The sequence below is a fragment of the Mesoplodon mirus genome (genome assembly GCF_964341445.2).
Source record: "Mesoplodon mirus genome assembly, chromosome: 4".
NCBI classification, from domain to species: domain Eukaryota; kingdom Metazoa; phylum Chordata; class Mammalia; order Artiodactyla; family Ziphiidae; genus Mesoplodon; species Mesoplodon mirus.
The window spans coordinates 41,975,216-41,994,619 of record NC_138979.1 but is presented as its reverse complement, the minus strand read 5'-3'; the positions used below and the strand labels follow the sequence as shown (position 1 = coordinate 41,994,619).

Genomic DNA, 19,404 nt, shown 5'->3' with positions numbered 1-19,404 from the left:
TAGATCCTCCAAACCAGTTGTTCCATTTGCCAGCTGAGAGCTACCCAGTGGCCTTAGTTGACACCATGGAAAGTAGAAGAATCTTCCAGCTAAGCCCTGCCCAAATTCCCTATCCACAAAATCAAGAGATATAATTAAAAGGCTGTTGTTTTAAGCCATTAGGTGTTGGGGTGGTTTGTTACCCTGCCATAGACAACCAAAACAGAGAGGCAAGAGAATAACCAGGATCTAGTAAGAATTCTAATAAAAGTATGTGCAAAGTGGATTGTGGGAAATCAAATGTTTAGAGCAAATAATTCTGTTCTTGGAGAAACTGGGCCACTGCATCGCATCACTTTAGAGGGCACTGATTGTGTGATAGTCCCTGAGAATGGCACCCCCTGGAGTTATGCAGTGCCCAATGTATGCAGACATGTGGAAGTTTTGGGTAATGGGTGCCAGGAAGGCAGTTTATTTGGGAAAACTATAAAGAAAGAGAACTTGAGCTTGGAATTGAAATATAAGTAGGTTTCATGGGCTAAGGAAGAGGGAGGAGAAATAATACTCTAGCAGTGGAAGCAACGTGAGCAAAACTTTGAAGGCATAGGAACCCATGATGGACTTGGGGCATGGTGACTGGCCCTGTGTGGTCAGCATGCTTGGTACTGGGGTCGGGAGAGTGGATGGAGATGAGCCTCCAAAGGTTGAGTGATGTGCAGCGTCTTATACCTTCACGGGGAGTCAGGAGGAGGAAGAGAACAGGGAGACAAAGATTTCAAAGCAAGGGAGCAACAAATTCAAAACAGTATTTGAGAAAATTGCAGTTCAAAACCCCACAGACTGTGAAAGACACTGTTTGTTCTTCCAACGGCCTGCCTCTCCCTGAAAGCTTAGGCAGACACATTTTTTTATAGGCAAGTCTTAAACAACAGGGGATTACTCAATGATTCATTTAAAAGGATCATTAAAAGAAAATCGAGGCACGTCACATCCTGCCTTCTTTAATTGCTCGTTTATTATTACTGCGGGTGAGATAATGGCTTTGTGTTATTCTTCTAAATAGCATAAAATATTTGTTGGTAAATATAGCAGTGCATATATTAATGCCAGCTGAGATTTTGTGGAGCATTTTTTTCCCTCCACTGATAGCCATGATTTTTACTTAAAGAAATAAAATGTTGTGCTGATCCATTCTGGCTCAGAGCTGAGTGAGAACATTATGAACTCGACATCTGTATGACGGTACTGTCTCTTAGTGCTGACAGAATGGCAGGATTCTCTAGGTGGGCTGGCCCTAGAGTTTGTGAAATCAGTTTCTTTCCTGTTTATTAAGATTCTAATGCTTGGGAAGAGGGCAAGTGGAGGTGTAAAATTTTCTTTTCTCCCTCTTTGTGACAAACTACCCAACTGAAAATAGCTTTTATAAGTGAGGATATTTACTATTTCATGTATCTGAAAGTCTACAGGGAGGTGGTTTTATAGAGTTGGTTCGATGGCTTAACAATGTCACCAATGACCCAGGGTCACGTCCTCATTCAACAATGTCCAAAACGAGGAAATAGAGTTTTTGGTTTTTTGCTTTGTTTTTGTCTTTAATGTTTTCCTTTTTAAAATCCTGGAGGAAAATCTTCCCTGGAATCTCTCAGCCAACTTTACTTGAGTTTCCTTATCCAGATCTGGGCTCATCCTCACCTCTAAACCAGTTGTAGGAAAAGGAGAAAGACTTAGAGGAGGTTAACTGAGACCCATTCCCTGGGCAGGGGAGAGTAGAAGGTGCATCTTCCATCAGCACACTGCTGCCCTGTGCTTGAAACAAATGGGGTTTTCTGGGAAGCAATTACAGAGGAACAGCTCGTGTGTGTGCAGCCAACTCTGTTGGCCACAGGTCAAACCAATTTAGGGGCAGTGATTTAGTACATTCTGTATGCCCAGATCTATATCCCTGCTGGCAGGTACAACAGAAGCCTAGAAGACAGTGCTTGTTCTCAGGGAGCATTAGTGGGCATTGTACTAAAAGCAGGCAATTCCTTAGCTGGATAAATTAATCCAATAAAATATACTGATTATCTATTACACCTTAGGAGATGGGAATGCAGAGATGAGTAAGACCTAGTTCTTGCCCACAGACGTTCACAATTCCCTTCACCATCTGCTTCATGCTGGAAGCAATTTCATCCCCTAAGGTCGCCATGCTCCATCATGCTTCTCTCTGAGTATACAGGGCTGTAACACAGCTGGAACACTCCCCCCACCCCCGTTCTGCCTGGTTTCCCAGATTTATCACTCATGAACCTGGCTGGGTTAAATGCTCCTTTCCTCGATTCTTCTAGCATCGATGCTTACCTTTATCACAGTCCTTAACCATCCTGGGTCCTAACTGTCTGCCAGCTGTTCACCTCAGCCAGGCCTGGAGCCCCATGAAGGCAGATTGTTTCCATCAGTTTGTTTCCCAGCCTGGTGACTGGAACATAGATGATTTCCAATGAACGTTTGCAGGATGAATGCATGAATAATTGAATGAAAGGAAATTAAACGTGGATCTTTCATCCCTCTTCAATCAGTTTCTACTTTATTGGTTTTTCTCTCTCCCTTTTTTCTTTCCTTCTTTCTCATCTCTCCGTTTCCTCTCTTATTTTCCCTTTCCTTGCTCATTATTCACAATTAACTAATGAATCCTGCATTTAACAAGTTACACAATATTGTGCAGCCTTGCTTTTATCGCTTATCCCCTTCTCTCTTAGAAAGAAGAGCAGTTATGGGGGGTCCTGCAGATGGATCCAGAAACATCAGTGCTGACCAGGGACACCATTCCAGGGACTTTGTTTTCTACTGTGAGCCATCCTTGGGTCCATTTTCAAAGAGCTGGAGTCCTGCTGTGATATTGTGATTTATAGTAAGAAATATATATTTGGTCTTCCTGCTGTTTCTGGCACAGAGCTCCTCAAACCCTTGGAATGTCCTAAGTGATGAGAGCAATAAAGTTGTCTTTTGTTAAGTTAATGAGTTGACTTTTGGACCACACCTAAGGGTGGGAGCTAGTTGCCAGGAGAACCAACCATGTGACTAGATGGTTGGGACTTTCAGTCTGTCCCCCTGGCTCCACAGCACACCCCAAGTCCCCCTCACCTCCAGGATAGGTAGAAGACCCAGAAGTTGAATCTATAGACTATGTAAGGAAACCTCCATGAAAACTCAAAGGATGGGGTTTAGAGAGCTTCCAGGTTGGTGAACATGTGGAGGTGCTGGGAGAGTGGTGCTCCTGGAGAGAGCATGGAAACTCTGTGCCCATTCCCCATACCTTGCCCTGTGCATCTCTTACATCTGGCTGTTCCTGAGTTATATTATTTTATAATAAACTGGCAATCCAGAAAGTGAAATGTTTCTCTGAGTTCAGTAAGCAGCTTTAACAAACTAATCAAACCCAAGGAGGAGGTCAGTTGTGGGAATCTTTAATTTATAGCCAGTCGATCGAAGTACAGGTAAGAACCTGAGTTAGAGGGGATCATTGGAACCTCTAATATGTAATGAGTTAGCTGGTCAGAAGGACAGGTAACAATCCAGATTTGCCACTGGAGTCTGAAATGGGGGAGGGCAATCTTGCAGGACTGAACCCTTAACCAGTGGACTCTGATGTTATCTCTGGGTAGATAGTGTCAGAATGGAGTTGAATTATAGGACACCCAGATGGTGTCCAGAGCATTGTTTGTTGATGCTCTGGAAATTGGAATTGGTGCCAGAACCTAAGGCTAGCAAACTCCCCAGGATGATAGATCTGTTGCTGCCCTGCTCCTTGGTTCCTGTTCCCAGATTTTGCGAGATGAAGGAGGGGCGGGGAGCACTGACATGGTGCACAACTAGGGATGACATTTGCTGGAGGGTGGCTCAGACTTGGGGACTCAAAGAATGTGCCTTCTCTTAGTGTCCAGTGCAGCTGTGATGGGAAGCACCAGAAAAGTATATGCTGAGCCTGCCCTCATTAGGCCACAGCTCCCAGTGGAGAAGCTCTCAGAGCAAACCCAAGTCTCTTCCTGGATAAGTATAGACATCAAGTGCCTAGGGATCCCCAGATGTCTCATCACACCTGGAAAATGAGTTAAAGTGTTAAATTTTGGTATTTTGTTCATCATGGATTTTTTTTGCCTTATTTGATGTGTAAAAATATAGCATTACACTATTATCTTAATTACTGCATTTTAAATTTAAAAATTTGTGCCCAAGCTCGTGTCTCACTTGCCTCACCCTGGCCCTGGCCTTTGCTGGGGTTTTAAAGTGTGATTTCTTGGAGGGTCTTAAGCCTGGAATTGAAGAAAGTATAAGCACCACTCTGCCTAGGGATGTGGTGTTGGACTTCATGGCTCCTTGGAGTCCTTTATGGTTCAGTTTGGTTCGATTCTGAAAAATATTTATTGCACACTTTTCTCTGGAACAGCCCCAGTTCCAGGTGTTGGGAATACAATATACACAATAATTGGGCCTTTCTTTAAGGATTAATATCTAGTGAGGGTGGGGTGGGAAGCAAGATTGTGCCCTGCTGCCAATGCCATGTGGTATGGATGCTGTCAGAATGGCACAGAATGATGTGGAGACAAAGCAGACTCCAAACCCAGCCTTGTGGGTGGGAATGGAATCTTATGGGAGTCATAGTGCACCTGAAGGTTGAGTTGGCATTGACTAGGCGTCAGGAAAAGGGACTAGCATGATCAAAGGCACAGAGGCAAGAAATTACATGGTTTGAGCAGGAAATTGTAAGTAATTCCATGTTGCTGAAGCATGTATTTATGCAAGGGTGTTGTAATGAATAATGAAACTGGAGCGATAACCAAGAAAAGATCATGGGGAGCTTTGGAAACCCCATCAAAACTATCAACTCTATCATGATAGAGTCATGACCTTTATCCTATATGTCACAGGGAGTTATTGAGGTCTTTGAAACTGATGAGGAACATGAGACTTACTTATGGGAAGACTTAAAAGAAAACTTTGCCTTAAATAAATAACATATCTAAAAAAATAGCATATTAGCGTTCCTTTTTCTCCACATCTTTGCCAACATTTGTTATCTCTTGTCTTTTTGATAAAAGCCATGTAGCAGGTGTGAGGTCATATCTCACTGTGGTTGTGATTTGCATTTCCCTGATGATTAGTGATGTTGAGCACCTTTTCATATAACTATTGGCCATTTGTATGTCTTCTTTAGGAAATGTCTATTCAGGTCTGTTGCCCATTTTTAATTTAATTATTTGCCTTTTTTGTTATTGAGTTGTATGAATTCTTAATATATTTTGGATATTAGTCCCTTATCAGACATATGGTTTGTGAATATTTCCTCCCATTCTGTTGCCTTTTCAATCTGTTGATTCTTTCCCTTGCTGTGCAAAACCTCTTCAGTTTAATGTAGTCTCACTTGTTTATTTTAGTTTTTGTTGCCAGTGCTTTTGGTATCTTACCAAAGAAATCATTGCCAAGACTAATGTCAGGGATATTTTCCCTATAATTTCTTCTAGAAGTTTTTTTTAACATCTTTATTGGAGTATAATTGCTTTACAATGGTGTGTTAGTTTCCGTTGTATAACAAAGTGAATCAGCTATACATACACATACATCCCCATATCTCCTCTCTCTTGTGTCTCAATCTCACCCTCCCTATCCCACCCCTCTAGGTGGTCACAAAGCACTGAGCTGATCTCCCTGTGCTTTGTGCCTCCTTCCCACTAGCTTTCTCTTTTACATTTGGTCGTGTATATATGTCAATGCCAGCATCTCACTTCATCCCAGCTTACCTTTCTCCCTCCCCATGTCCTCAAGTCCATTCTCTATGTCTGCATCTTTATTCCTGTCCTGCCCCTAGGTTTTTCAGAACCTTTTTTTTCTTTTAGATTCCATATGTGTTAGCATACAATGTATTTGTTTTTCTCTTTCTGACTTACTTCACTCTGTATGACAGACTCTAGGTCCGTCCACCTCACTACAAATAACTCAATTTCACTTGTTTTTTATAGCTGAGTAATATTCCATTGTATATATGTGCCACATCTTCTTTATCCATTCATCTGTCGGTGGACACTTAGGTTGCTTTCATGTCCTGGCTATTGTAAATAGAGCTTCAATGAACATAGTGGTAGCTGACTCTTTTTGAATTATGGTTTTCTCAGGGTATATGCCCAGTAGTGGGATTGCTGGGTCGTATGGTAGTTCTATTTTTAGTTTTTTAAGAAAACTCCATACTGTTCTCCATAGCGGCTGTATTAATTTACATTCCCACCAACAAGGCAAGAGGTTTCCCTTTTCTCCACACACTCTACAGGATTTATTGTTTGTAGATTTTCTGATGATAGCCATTCTGACTGGTGTGAGGTGATACCTCATTGCAGATTTGATTTACATTTCTCTAATGATTAGTGATGTTGAGCATCCTTTCAAGTGTTTGTTGGCAATCAGTATATCTTTTTAGAGAAACGTCTATTTAGGTCTTCTGCCTATTTTTGGATTGGGTTGTTTGTTTTTCTGATATTGAGCTGCATGAGCTGCTTGTAAATTTTGGAGATTAATCCTTTGTCAGTTGCTTCATTTGCAAATATTTTCTCCCATTCGGAGGGCTGTCTTTCCATCTTGTTTATGGTTTCCTTTACTGTGCAAAAACTTTTACGTTTCATTAGGTCCCATTTGTTTATTTTTGTTTTTATTTCCCTTTCTCTAACAGGTGGGTCAAAAGGACCTTGCTGTGATTTATGTCATAGAGTGTTCTGCCTATGTTTTCCTCTAAGAGTTTTATAGTGTCTGGCCTTACATTTAGGTCCTTAATCCATTTTGAGTTTATTATTGTGTATGGTGTTAGGTAGTGTTCTAATTTCATTCTTTTACATGTAGCTGTCCAGTTTTCCCAGCACCACTTATTGAAGTGGCTGTCTTTTCTCCATTGTATATTCTTGCCACCTTTATGAAAAATAAGTTGACCATATGAGCGTGGGTTTATTTCTGGGCTTTCTATCCTGTTCCATTGATCTATATTTCTGTTTTTGTGCCAGTACCATACTGTCTTGCTTACTGTAGCTTTGTAATATAGTCTGAAGTCAGGGAGCCTGATACCTCCAGCTCCGTTTTTCTTTCTCAAGATTGCTTTCGCTATTCGGCATCTTTTGTGTTTCCATACAAATTGTGAAATTTTTTGTTCTAGTTCTGTAAAAAATGTCATTGGTAGGTTGATAGGGATTGCATTGAATCTGTAGATTGCTTTGGGTACTATCGTCATTTTCACAATGTTGATTCTTCCAATCCACTAACATGGTATATCTCTCCATCTGTTTATATCATCTTTAATTTCTTTCATCAGTGTCTTACAGTTTTCTGCATACAGGTCTTTTGTCTCCTTAGTTAGGTTTATTCCTAAGTATTTTATTCTTTTTGTTGCAATGGTTATGGGAGTGTTTCCTTAAATTCACTTTCAGATTTTTCATCATTAGTGTATAGGAATGCAAGAGATTTCTGTGCATTAATTTTGTATCCTGCTACTTTACCAAATTCATTGATTAGTTCTCGTAGTTGTCTGGTGGCATCTTTAGGATTCTCTATGTATAGTACCATGTCATCTGCAAACAGTGACAACTCTACTTCTTCTTTTCCGATTTCGATTCCTTTTTTTTCTTTTTCTTCTATGATTGCTGTGGCTAAAACTTCCAAAACAATGTTGAATAATAGTGGTGAGAGTGGGCAACCTTGTCTTGTTCCTGATCTTAGAGGATATATATGGTTTCAGTTTTTCACCATTGAGAGTGATGTTGGCTGTGGATTTGTCATATATGGCCTTTATTATGATGAGGTAAGTTCCCTCTATGCTTACTTTCTGGAGGGTTTTTACCATAAATGCGTGTTGAATTTTGTCAAAAGATTTTTCTGCATCTATTGAGATGATCATATGGTTTTCCTCCTTCAATTTGTTAATATGGTTTATCACGCTGATTGATTTGCATATATTGAAAAATTCTTGCATTCCTGGGATAAACCCCACTTGATCATGGTGTATGATTATGATCCTTTTAATGTGCTTGTTGGGTTCTGTTTGCTAGTATTTTGTTGAGGATTTTTGCCTCTATTTTCATCAGTGATATTGGCCTATAGTTTTCTTTCTTTGTGACAACTTTGTCTGTTTTTGGTATCAGGGTGATGTTGGCCTCATAGAATGAGTTTGAGAGAGTTCCTCCTTCTGCTATATTCTGGAAGAGTTTGAGAAGGATAGGTGTTAGCTCTTCTCTAATTGTTTGATGGAATTTGCCTGTGAAGCAGTCTAGTCCTGTGCTTTTGTTTGTTGGAAGACTTTAAATCACAGTCTCAATTTCAATGCTTGTGATTGCTCTGTTCACTTTTTCTGTTTTTTCCTGGTTCAGTCTCAGAAGGCTGTGCTTTTCTAAGAATTTGTCCATTTCTTCCAGGTTGTCCATTTTACTGGCATATAGTTGCTTGTAGTAATCTCTCATGATCCTTTGTATTTCTGCAGTGTCAGTTGTTACTTCTCCTTTTTCATTTCTAAATCTATTGATTTGAGTCTTCTCCTTTTTTTTCTTGATGAGTCTGGCTAATGGTTTATCAATTTTGTTTATGTTCTCAAAGAACCAGCTTTTAGTTTTATTGATCTTTGCTATTGTTTCCTTCATTTCTTTTTCATTTATTTCTGATCTGAACTTTATGATTTCTTTCCTTCTGCTAAATTTGAGGTTGTTTTGTTCTTCTTTCTCTAATTGCTTTAGGTGTAAGGTTAGGTTGTTTATTTGAATGTTTCTTGTTTCTTAAGGTGGGATTGTATTGCTATAAAGTTCCAGCTTAGAACTGCTTTTGCTGCATCCCATAGGTTTAGCGTCATCGGGTTTTTATTGTCATTTTTTTCTAGAGATTTTTTGATTTCCTCTTTGATTTCTTCTGTGATCTCTTGGATATTTAGCAGTGTATTGTTTAGCCTCCATGGGTTTGTATTTATTAGGTTTTTTCATGTAACTGATATCTAGTCTCATAGCATTGTGATCAGAAAAGATGCTTGATATGATTTCAATTTTCTTAAATTTACTGAGGCTTTATTTGTGACCCAAGATATGATCTATCCTGGAGAATGTTCTGTGCACACTTGAGAAGAAAGTGTAATCTGCTGTTTTGGGGTTGAATGTGCTATAAATAACAATTAAGTCCATCTTGTTTAATGTATTATATAAAGCTTGTGTTTCCTTATTTATTTTCATTTTGGATGATCTGTCCATTGGTGAAAGTGGGGTGTTAAAATCCCCTAGTATGATTGTGTTATTGTTGATTTCCCCTTTTATGGCTGTTGGCATTTTCCTTATGTTTTGAGGTGCTCCTATATTGGGTTCATAAAAATTTACAATTGTTATATCTTCTTCTTGGATTGACCCCTTGATGATTATGTAGTGTCCTTCTTTGTCTCTTGTAACAGTCTTTATTTTAAAGTCTATTTAGTCTGATACGAGTGTTGCTATTCCAGCTTTCTTTTGATTTCCATTTGCATGGAATATCTTTTTCCATCCCCTCACTTTTAGTCTGTATGTGTCCCTAGGTCTGATGTGGGTCTCTTGTAGACAGCCTGTATACAGGTCTTGTTTTTGTATCCATTTAGCCAGTCTATGTCTTTTGTTTGGAGTATTTACTCCATTTACCTTTAAGGTAGTTATTGGTAAGTATGTTCCTATTACCATGTTCTTAATTGTTTGGGGTTGTTATTGTAGGTCTTTTCCTTCTCTTCTGTTTCCTGCTTAGGGAAGTTCCTTTAGCATTTGTTGTAAAACTGGTTTGGTGGTGCCTAATTCTCTTAGCTTTTGCTTGTCTGTAAAGGTTTTAATTTCTCCATTGAATCTGAATGAGATCCTCGCTGGTAGAGTAATCTAGGTGGTAGATTTTTCCCTTTCATCACTTTAAATATGTCCTGCGACTCCCTTCTGGCTTTCAGAGTTTCTGCTGAAAGATCAGCTGTTAACCTTATGGGGATTCCTTTTATGTTTTTGTTGTTTTTCCCTTGCTCCTTTTAATATTTTTTATTTGTATTTGATTTTTGATAGTTTGATTAATATGTGTCTTCATGTGTTTCTCTTTGGATTTATCCTGTATGGGACTCTGTGTGCTTCCTGGACTTGATTGACAATTTCCTTTCCCATATTCGGGAAGTTTTCAACTATAATCTCTTCAAATATTTTCTCAGTTCCTTTCTTTTTCTCTTCTTCTTCTGGGACCCCTATAATTCGAATGTTGGTGAGTTTAATGTTTTCCCAGATGTCTCTGAGACATTTTATTTTCCAGGTCACTTATCCATTCTTCTGCTTCAGTTATTCTGCTATTGATTCCTTGTAGAGAATGTTTAATATCATTTATTATGTTGTTCATCATTCTTTGTTTGCTCTTTAGTTCTTCTAGGTCCTTGTTAAACGTTTCTTGTATTTTCTCCATTCTATTTCCAAGATTTTGGATCATCTTTACTATCATTATTCTGAATTCTTTTTCAGGTAGACTGCCTATTTCCTCTTCATTTGTTTGGTCTGGTGGGTTTTTACCTTGCTCCTCCATCCGCTGTGTATTTCTCTTTCTTCTCATTTTGCTAACTACTGTGTTTGAGGTCTCCTTTCGCAGGCTGCAAGTTCATAGTTCCCATTGTTTTTTGATGTCTGCCCCCAGTGGCTAAGGTTAGTTCAGTGGATTGGGCAGGCTTCCTGGTGGAGGGGACTGGTGCCTGTTTTCTGGTGAATGACACTGGATCTTGTCTTTCTGGTGGTAGGACCATATCCAGTGGTGTATTTTGGGGTGTCTGTGACCTTATTATGATTTTAGGCAGTCTCTCTGCTAATGGCTGGGGTTGTGTTCCTGTCTTGCTATTTGTTTGGCATAGGGTGTCCAGCACTGTAGCTTGCTGGTCATTGGGTGGAGCTGGGTCTTAGCATTGAGATGGAGATCTCTGGGGGAGCTTTTGCCATTTGATATTACATATAGCCAGGAGGTCTCTGGTGGACCAGTGTCCTGAACTTGGCTCTCCCACCTCAGAGGCACAGGTCTGACACCTGGCCGGAGCACCAAGACCCTGCCAGCCACACAGCTCAGAAAAAAAGGGATAAAAAAGAAAGGTAAGAAAGAAAAAATATATATAATAAAGTTATTGAAATTAAAATTTAAAAAATTATTAAAAATTAAAAACTTTAAAAGTAATGAAAAAGTAAAGAAAGAAAAGGGCAACCGAAGCAAAAAACAAATCCACCAATGATAATAAGTAGAAAAACTGTACTAAGAAAAAAAAATGGACAGACAAAACCCTAGGACAAATGGTAAAAGCAAAGCTATACAGGCAAAATCACAGAAAGAAGCATACACATACACACTCACAAAAATAGAAAAAGGAAAAAACAATATATATCTATATAAAAAAAATAAGAGAGCAAAGAAATTGATAAACAAATCTACCAATGATAATAAACTCTAAATATAAAGTAAGATAAACATAAAACCGAAAACAAATTAGATGCAGAAAGCAAATCCCAAGTCTACAGTTGCTCCTAAAGTCTACCACCTCAATTTTGGGATGATACATTGTCTATTCAGGTATTCCAGAGATGCAGGGTACATCAAGTTGATTGTGGGGATTTAACCCTCTGCTCCTAATGCTGCTAGGAGAGATTTCCCTTTCTCGTATTTGTTCGCATGGCTCCTGGGGTTCAGTTTTGGATTTGGCCTGGCCTCTGCTTGTAGGTCACCTGAGGGCATCTGTTCTTCACTCAGACAGGGCAGGATTAAAGTAGCAGCCAATTAGGGGGCTCTGGCTCACTCAGGCTGGGGGGAGGAAGAGGTACGAATGTGGGGTGAGCCTGTGGCGGCAGAGGCCGGCATGATATTGCAACAGCCTGAGCGCACCGTGTATTCTCCTGGGGAAGTTGTTCCTGGATTATGGGACCCTGGCAGTGGTGGGCTGCACAGGCTCCCAGGAGGAGAGGTGTGGATAGTGACCTGTGCTTGCACACAGGCTTCTTGGTGGCTGCAGCAGCAGCCTTAGTGTTTCATGCCCGTCTCTGGTGTCCGTGCTGAAAGTCTCAGCTTAAGCCCGTCTCTGGAGTTTGTTTAGGCAGTGCTCTGAATCCCCTTTCCTTTCACACCGTGAAACAATTGTCTCTTGCCTCTTAGGCAGTTCCAGACTTCTTCCTGGACTCCCTCCCGGTTAGCTGTGGTGCACTAGCCCCCTTCAGTCTGTGTTCACGCAGCCAACCCTAGTCCTCTCCCTGGGGTCTGACCTCTGAAGCCCAAGCCTCAGCTTCCAGCCCCTGCCCGCCCTGGTGGTTGAGCAGACAAGCTTCTCGGGCTGCTGAGTGCCGGTCGGCACCGATCCTCTGTGCGGGAATCTCTCCGCTTTGCCCTCCGCACCCCTGTTGCTGCGCTCTCCTCCACGGCTCCAAAGCTTCCCCTCCGCCTCCCGCAGTCTCCGCCCGCGAAGGGGCTTCCTAGTGTGTGGAAATTTTTCCTCCTTCACAACTCCCTCCCGCTGGTGCAGGTCCCGTCCCTATTCTTTTGTCTCTGTTTATTATTTTTTCTTTTGCCCTACCCAGGTACATGGGGAGTCTCTTGCCTTTTGTGAAGTCTGAGGTCTTCTGCCAGCGTTCAGTAGGTGTTCTGTAGGAGTTGTTCCACATGTAGATGTATTTCTAATGTATTTGTGGGGAGGAAGGTGATCTCCACATCTTACTCCTCCACCATCTTGAAGGTCTCCTCCCTTCTAGGAGTTTTATGGTTTCAAGTCTTAGATTTAAGTCTTTTATCTGGGACTTCCCTTGAGGTCCAGTGGTTAAGATTTCACACTTGCAATGCAGGGGCTGTGGGTTCGATCCCTGGTTGGGGAACTAGGATCCCACATGCAGTGGGACCCAAAACTAAAAAAAAAAGAAATCCTTTGATCTATTTCAAGTTAATTTTTGTGAGTGGTGTAAGATAGGACTCGTGGCTATATATACAAAGGAATTGAAAGCAGTGTCTGGAAGAGATATTTGCACACCCATGTTCACTGCAGCGTTTTTCATAATAGCCAAGATATGGAAGCAGCCTAAGTGCCCTCAACAGATAAACGGATAAAGAAGATATATATACATACAGTGGAATATTATTCATCCATGAGAAAAAGCATATCCTGCCATTTGCAACAACACAGATGGATCCTGAAGGCATTAGGTGCAGTGAGATAAGTCAGATAAAGATGAACACTGTACGATATCACTGATATATGAAATCTAAAAAAGCTGAACTTGCAAAAGCAGAGAGTAGAATGATGGTTACCAGGGGCTGGAGTGGGGGATTTGGAGAAGTGTTGTTTATGGGTACAAATTTGCAACTAGTAGATAAATAAGTTCTTGTGATTTAGAAAATTAGCATATTACAGCGTAACAAACACTGGCCTGATTTTTGGGAACCTGGCCTGGGCTGTAACTTTGGGTTTTTCTCTGTGGGTCACCATAGAGGACTTGAATAATCCTCCCTCCCTCTGAATCTCAGTGTCCTCTTCTGTATAACAAAGGGTAGAGTATCAAGCGTTGCAAGCATCCCATAGAGCATCTATATCATGTGATTTGGTGCTACCCTAGGTGTCTCTTGAGAAAATAAAAATTCATCCTTGTCAGTCAGGGAAGTCTTTCCATTGGAACATTTTAGTGGGTTTCTGTTTCTGCTGTTTGCCCTGCATTTAACAATAGTCCAAACCTCCTGAAATAAGTGAGAACTATGCTAACTTGGCCCACAAAGCCCCTTTCATTTGCTGTTTCTGTGTAAATTATCAATGTTTATTCTCTTGCCCATCTTACTGGTGTTACTTAAAAAATGGGTCCCCAAAGAAGGGTCCTGAAGTCTGAATATGGTGGCAGAACCCCTGAGACCTTAACTCAGTGAATCCCCTCATAGTCATTATTTAAGGAACAACCCTTCAACCATCTCTTATGGCAGGAAGTCTTTCTCAATAGAAGGAAACACAGCCCTGCCATTCCCATGTGTACCCTGACCATGCCGCCTCCTTTCTTTTGCCTGCCTTCTTTTTCTTAATTTTTATTTTATATTGGAGTATAGTTGATTTACAATGTTGTATTAGTTTCAGGTGTACAGCAAAGTGATTCAGTTATCCATACACATTTGTCTATTCTTTTTCAAATTCTTTTCCCATTTAGGTTATTACAGAATATTAAGTACAGTTCCCTGTGTTATACAGTTGGTCCTTGTTGATTACCTATTTTATGTATAGTAGTGTGTACATGTCAATCCCAAACTCCCAATTTATCTTTCCCCACACCTTTCCCCTTTGGTAACCATAAGTTTGTTTTCTATGTCTGCGAGTCTATTTCTGTTTTGTAAATAAGTTCACTTGAATAATTTTTTTTAGATTCCACATACAAGTTATATCATATGATATATGTCTTTCTCTGTCAGGCTTACTTCACTTAGCATGATAATCTCTAGGCCCATCCATGTTGCTGCAAATGGCATTATTTCATTCTTTTTATGGCTGAGTAGTATTCCATTGTATATATGTACCACATCTTCTTTATCCATTCATCTGGACATTTAGGTTGCTTCCATGTCCTGGCTATTGTAAATAGTGCTGTAATGAACATTCGGGTGCATGTATCTTTTCAAATGAGAGTTTTCATCTTTTCTGGATATATGCCCAGGAGTGGGATCGCTGGATCATATGGTAACCTTAAGGAACCTCCATACTGTTCTCCATAGTGGCTGCACCCTCGCCTTCCTTCTTAAAAATGACTGCCTGTGCTTTCATTGCAGAGCTCCTCTGACAGGGAGTCCACCCTGACCATCCTCCAGATCCTCGGAGATCTGCTTTCCGTTGGTGAGTAAGCCATGCCCTCATCCCTTGTATGGTGGACATGGAGGCATGCAGCTGTGGTGTCTCCCAGGGACCTATGTAGCCTGGGGGTTTGCTCCAGCTCAAGTTTTCTGTGAGAGATCGAATCACCATGGGATGGTTGTACTTAGGGCTCTTCAGTCTTGTCACTCACCCTACAGTGATCCAAACTTAGGAGGGAATTAGACTCTTGGTGGTCATTCTATGATACTTCATTTCTGGGGCCAAGGACCTCCAGCCCTCAGCAATTCGACCTGTTGCCTCCCCTGCTTCCCTCATCGTGGCCCATTTAGAGAGCCAGATATTGGCAGCTCCCTTCATATGTCCAATGGAGACAGGAAGATGAGGCAGGAGCTGGACTTAGCAGAGTGGTCAGCCACTACATTTTCAGAGATAAGATGACAGAGATGACTATATTGGCATTAACTGAGTTAACTGGGGCACGCCTCTATTAGCTCATTTCCATGTGAGGGTCTTGGAAAACACAGCTTCTTGGACATTCCAACATTTACTCAGTTTTCACTTCTATGTAGCCAGTCACATTGCATTAGAAAGACGTATTATCACCAAACAGACAATACCAAAGTGAATGTCGCTCCAAAGCCACAAACCCTCAGATTACAGATTCATGAGGAAGGGTCCACTCATACTGAGGTTTTTCCATAGGCTGTGCTGCTCTCCAATGGCAGGGTGACTTCCCTTCTTCTGTGCGAGGTACCCTCTGTAGGTGAAGACCACCTGTGCTCTGTGATAGTTCTGCCTTCAATTTGTCCAGTGGTGTCTGGAACTCTTAGAATGAAACCTTGGAGTTCTCCTTCTGAAATAGATACTGATTATTGCCCCTTTAGTAGAGGATGAAAAACCAGAGGGTCTTCTTTGCTAATAATCTCCCACCCTGGTGGCCACCTTTGTCCAAGTGCACAGAGAGTCACGTGGGTCCCCTTCCAAGTTGAAATGTAATCACTGCTTTTGAGCTTGTCGTGGGGCAAGATGTTTAAAACTATTCTTAGGTAGAAAGACCAATATACCTTACCCTAGCCCCAGACACTGTTCAAACTCCCTAGACATATGATTAGATGTTTGTTTCTCAAGGGATTATTCTGGTTGTTTCCATATTTACCACACATCTGTTACTGAAGGCCAGCACCAAATAATCATTAACACCATCCATGAAATTATTCCAGATAAGCTATCAAACCAAACCCTCTTGTAGATGATTCAAACCTATAGCTGAGGGGATACTGATCCCTCTTTAATTAAGTATATGATTATACATAAGCCTATATGCATATTTCTATACATGCAACACAAGTGCACACATACACTGAGACTTAATAGATTCTCAGGAAAGTAGATTTTAGGCTCCGCTTATTACAGCTGCTGCAAATTCTGAAATATTCCATTATTTCTCCATTTCACACCCCACCCCCACCCCACAACCCTGGCCCCTTACCTAATAGCACAACTTTACACAAGTTGCTTCAAGAACTCCACAGTTTTCGTTTCTGGGGTGAAATGAACCAATCCTTGCTCTGTCTCTAGCTGTGAGGTCTGCTTCCTGTTCCAAGGAAGTGAGGGTAGTTATTTGAGGCTCAGCGCTCCTCTGCTTTCCCCCTCAGGCACAGACCGGAGGATTTGCTACATGATCAGCAAGGGTGGTAGCGAAGCCCTTCTGCAGACCCTGGTGGACACAGCCAGGACGGCTTCTCCAGACTATGACATCCTCTTGCCCCTCTTCCGGCTGCTGGCCAAAGTTGGCCTACGAGGTACCCATACCCCTGGGACCCAAAGATGACTGAAAGGGCATCTGGGGATGTTATCATGAGAGCAATTTGGGAAGCTTTTGTGGGGGAGTACAGGGAGGAGCAGCAGGGAGGTATAGGCACCTTGGTGGTGATGGCAGGACCAGCCCCAGCCTCACCTGGAAGGTGAGGGACCAGGAGAGGTTTGTAGATGTCAGCAAATCCAAGGTACTTAGGTGCTTAGGAGAGGACCCAGAGCAGGCCTGGACTAATGGGGCATGAGGCATATGGGGGACAGAGGGGAGATACTCCAAGGAGGTTTTCAGTCACTTAAAAAATAAGTGGAACATTGGGCTTCCTTGGTGGCACAGTGGTTGAGAGTCCGCCTGCCGATGCAGGGGACACGGGTTCGTGCCCTGGTCCGGGAAGATCCCACATGCCGCGGAGCGGCTGGGCCCATGAGCCATGGCCGCTGAGCCTGCACGTCTGGAGCCTGTGCTCCGCAACGGGAGAGGCCACAACAGTGAGTGGCCTGCGTACCGCAAAAAAAAAAAAATAATAATAATAAATAAATAAATAAATGGAACATTTCTACAAATAGCATCTTATATGGAGGTTCATTATGTAAACGCATTAATTTCCTAGGGCTGCCGTAACGAATTACCACAAACTGGGTGGCTTAAAACAACAGAAAGTTATTTTCTCACAGTTCTGGAGGCTAAAAGTCTGAAATTAAGAGGTTAGCAAGATTGGTTCCTTCTGGAGGCTCTGAGGGAGAATCTCTTACATGTCTTTCTCCTAGATTCTGGTAATTTCCAGCATTCCTTGGTGTTTCTTGGCTTATAGACACATCACTCCAATTTCTGCATCCATCTTCACATGGCCTTCTACTCTTGGGTCTTTCTTTGTGTCGTCTCCTCTTATAAGGATGTTGGTCATTGGATTTAGGGCCCACCCAAATCTGTATGATCTTATCTTAAGTAATTAAGTCTGCAAAGACTCTATTTGCAAATATGATAACACTCTGAGGTTCCAGGCAGACATGAATTTTGGGGCACGGTTTTCAACTCACTACAATATGTCACATAGAAGTAGAGCTTCCTTGGTTGAAGAGAAGATGGGGGTCTAGAATTCTTTCCACTTATGCCACACATCCATTTCTCTTTCCTCGTAGAAGACTGAAACACCTCCCTACAACCCTAGGAATTTTTGGAGCACATTTTTTTTTTTTTTTTTTTTTTTGCTCTACGTGGGCCTCTCACTGTTGTGGCCTCTCCCGTTGCGGAGCACAGGCTTAGCACTTCACTTAGCATGATAATCTCTAGGCCCATCCATGTTGCTGCAAATGGCATTATTTCATTCTTTTTTATGGCTGAGTAGTATTCCATTGTATATAATGATTGAGACCCAGGCATCAGCCAGCACCTGCATGAGCATGTTCCAGACAAAACCAATAGAACCAATATTCACTGAATATTCAACAGATTTTTACTCTATGTCTCCCAGGGCTGTGCACTGTTCTGGACACTGGGAACATCATTGTCACAAAGACAGATAAGGGGCCTCCTCACATGGGACTTACATTCAAGTGGGGAAGGGCAGAAAGTAAATAATTAACTAGATAATAGCAGACAATGATAATTAACTAGATAATAACTGGAAGGAAAAGAAAAGGTGATGTTCCTCTAAGATGGTGTGGACAGAGAGAGGTGACATTTGAGCCCAAACTTGAAAGGTAAGAAGAAGTCAGCAAAACAAAGAGTGGGCCAAGTGAACTCCAAAAAAAGACAGAAAAGACATGATATATACCCTGGTAGTAAATGGCAGAGGCTGGAACGTCAGATCTGGGTTTCAGGCCTGGCTTTCACATTTATTAGCAGTGTGACCTTGGGCAAGTTACCATTGGGCTCTCATCTACAAAATGGGTCTCAGTACATAATTCTTGGGTTGCTGTAAGGATTAAGCAAGGTTGTATGTTGCCTGCTTAGCATGTGGCACCAGAAGCTTGATGGACAAGAGTCATGTAGGTTTCATAGGAGAAAGAGAGATGAGTGATGCACCAGGGCAGTGATTTTCAAGTTATGGACCTTGATATTATTATTGTCATAATTACACCTTCTGCCATTAAAGATGGTAGTCCTTGATATTGACATTCAAGCTGTCAGGGGCTGACCTGAACAGAACAGAAATGAGATGGGCTGCTCATGAATGGAGCCAGATAGGTATCTTTCTTTTCTGATAAAGGAAATGAGTCATATGAGTTCAGTCACAATCTCTTTGCCGGTGTCTTTTGGTCCAGAGATAAATATTGGTAAACGAGGTTTAGGATGTTGTCTCTGTTTTACTTATTTCCACCTGCTATGAATCTGGTAGTGATTGTATTCTTGCAAAAACAAACATGGTGATTTGGACATTGCAGTTTGGAAAGGACACAAACAAATGTGACAGGTGGCACAGTCACAGATTATCCTAGTGGGAGCCAGGAGCATAGAATTAAAAAATACTTTTCCCTTTATTTTTTATGCTATTACTAATTATTAAATAATATTAATAATTAATAATTATTAAAATAATAATGACTAACCCACAACACTGAATATCAGGTTATTTGGATCAATAATTTAGAGAAATTTGGGGTGAAAATTTTATTTTCTGAAATTATGTTTTCATGTTTTATTATAAAGTTCTCTACCATATAGAAAGATGACCTCTTCTATACCTATCACTTAGATCTAACCATTGTTAACATTTTGCCATAAGTCCTTAACCTATTTATTTTTATTTGAAATATTCTAAGGAAAATTAGAGTTAGCATTA

The 19,404-nt window shown here is 41.1% G+C and overlaps 1 protein-coding gene across 1 annotated transcript in view; it reads left to right on the top strand.

Annotated features, from left to right (window-relative positions):
• AGBL1 (AGBL carboxypeptidase 1) overlaps positions 1-19,404 on the top strand; it is a gene marked incomplete at both ends in the record, with an annotated part of 577,244 nt that overhangs the window by 50,563 nt on the left and 507,277 nt on the right. Inside the window, 2 exons of the mRNA XM_082618728.1 lie at positions 14,767-14,830; positions 16,465-16,611. Coding sequence (XP_082474854.1) covers positions 14,767-14,830; positions 16,465-16,611 — 211 coding nt within the window. The remainder of the gene's footprint in view (positions 1-14,766; positions 14,831-16,464; positions 16,612-19,404) is intronic.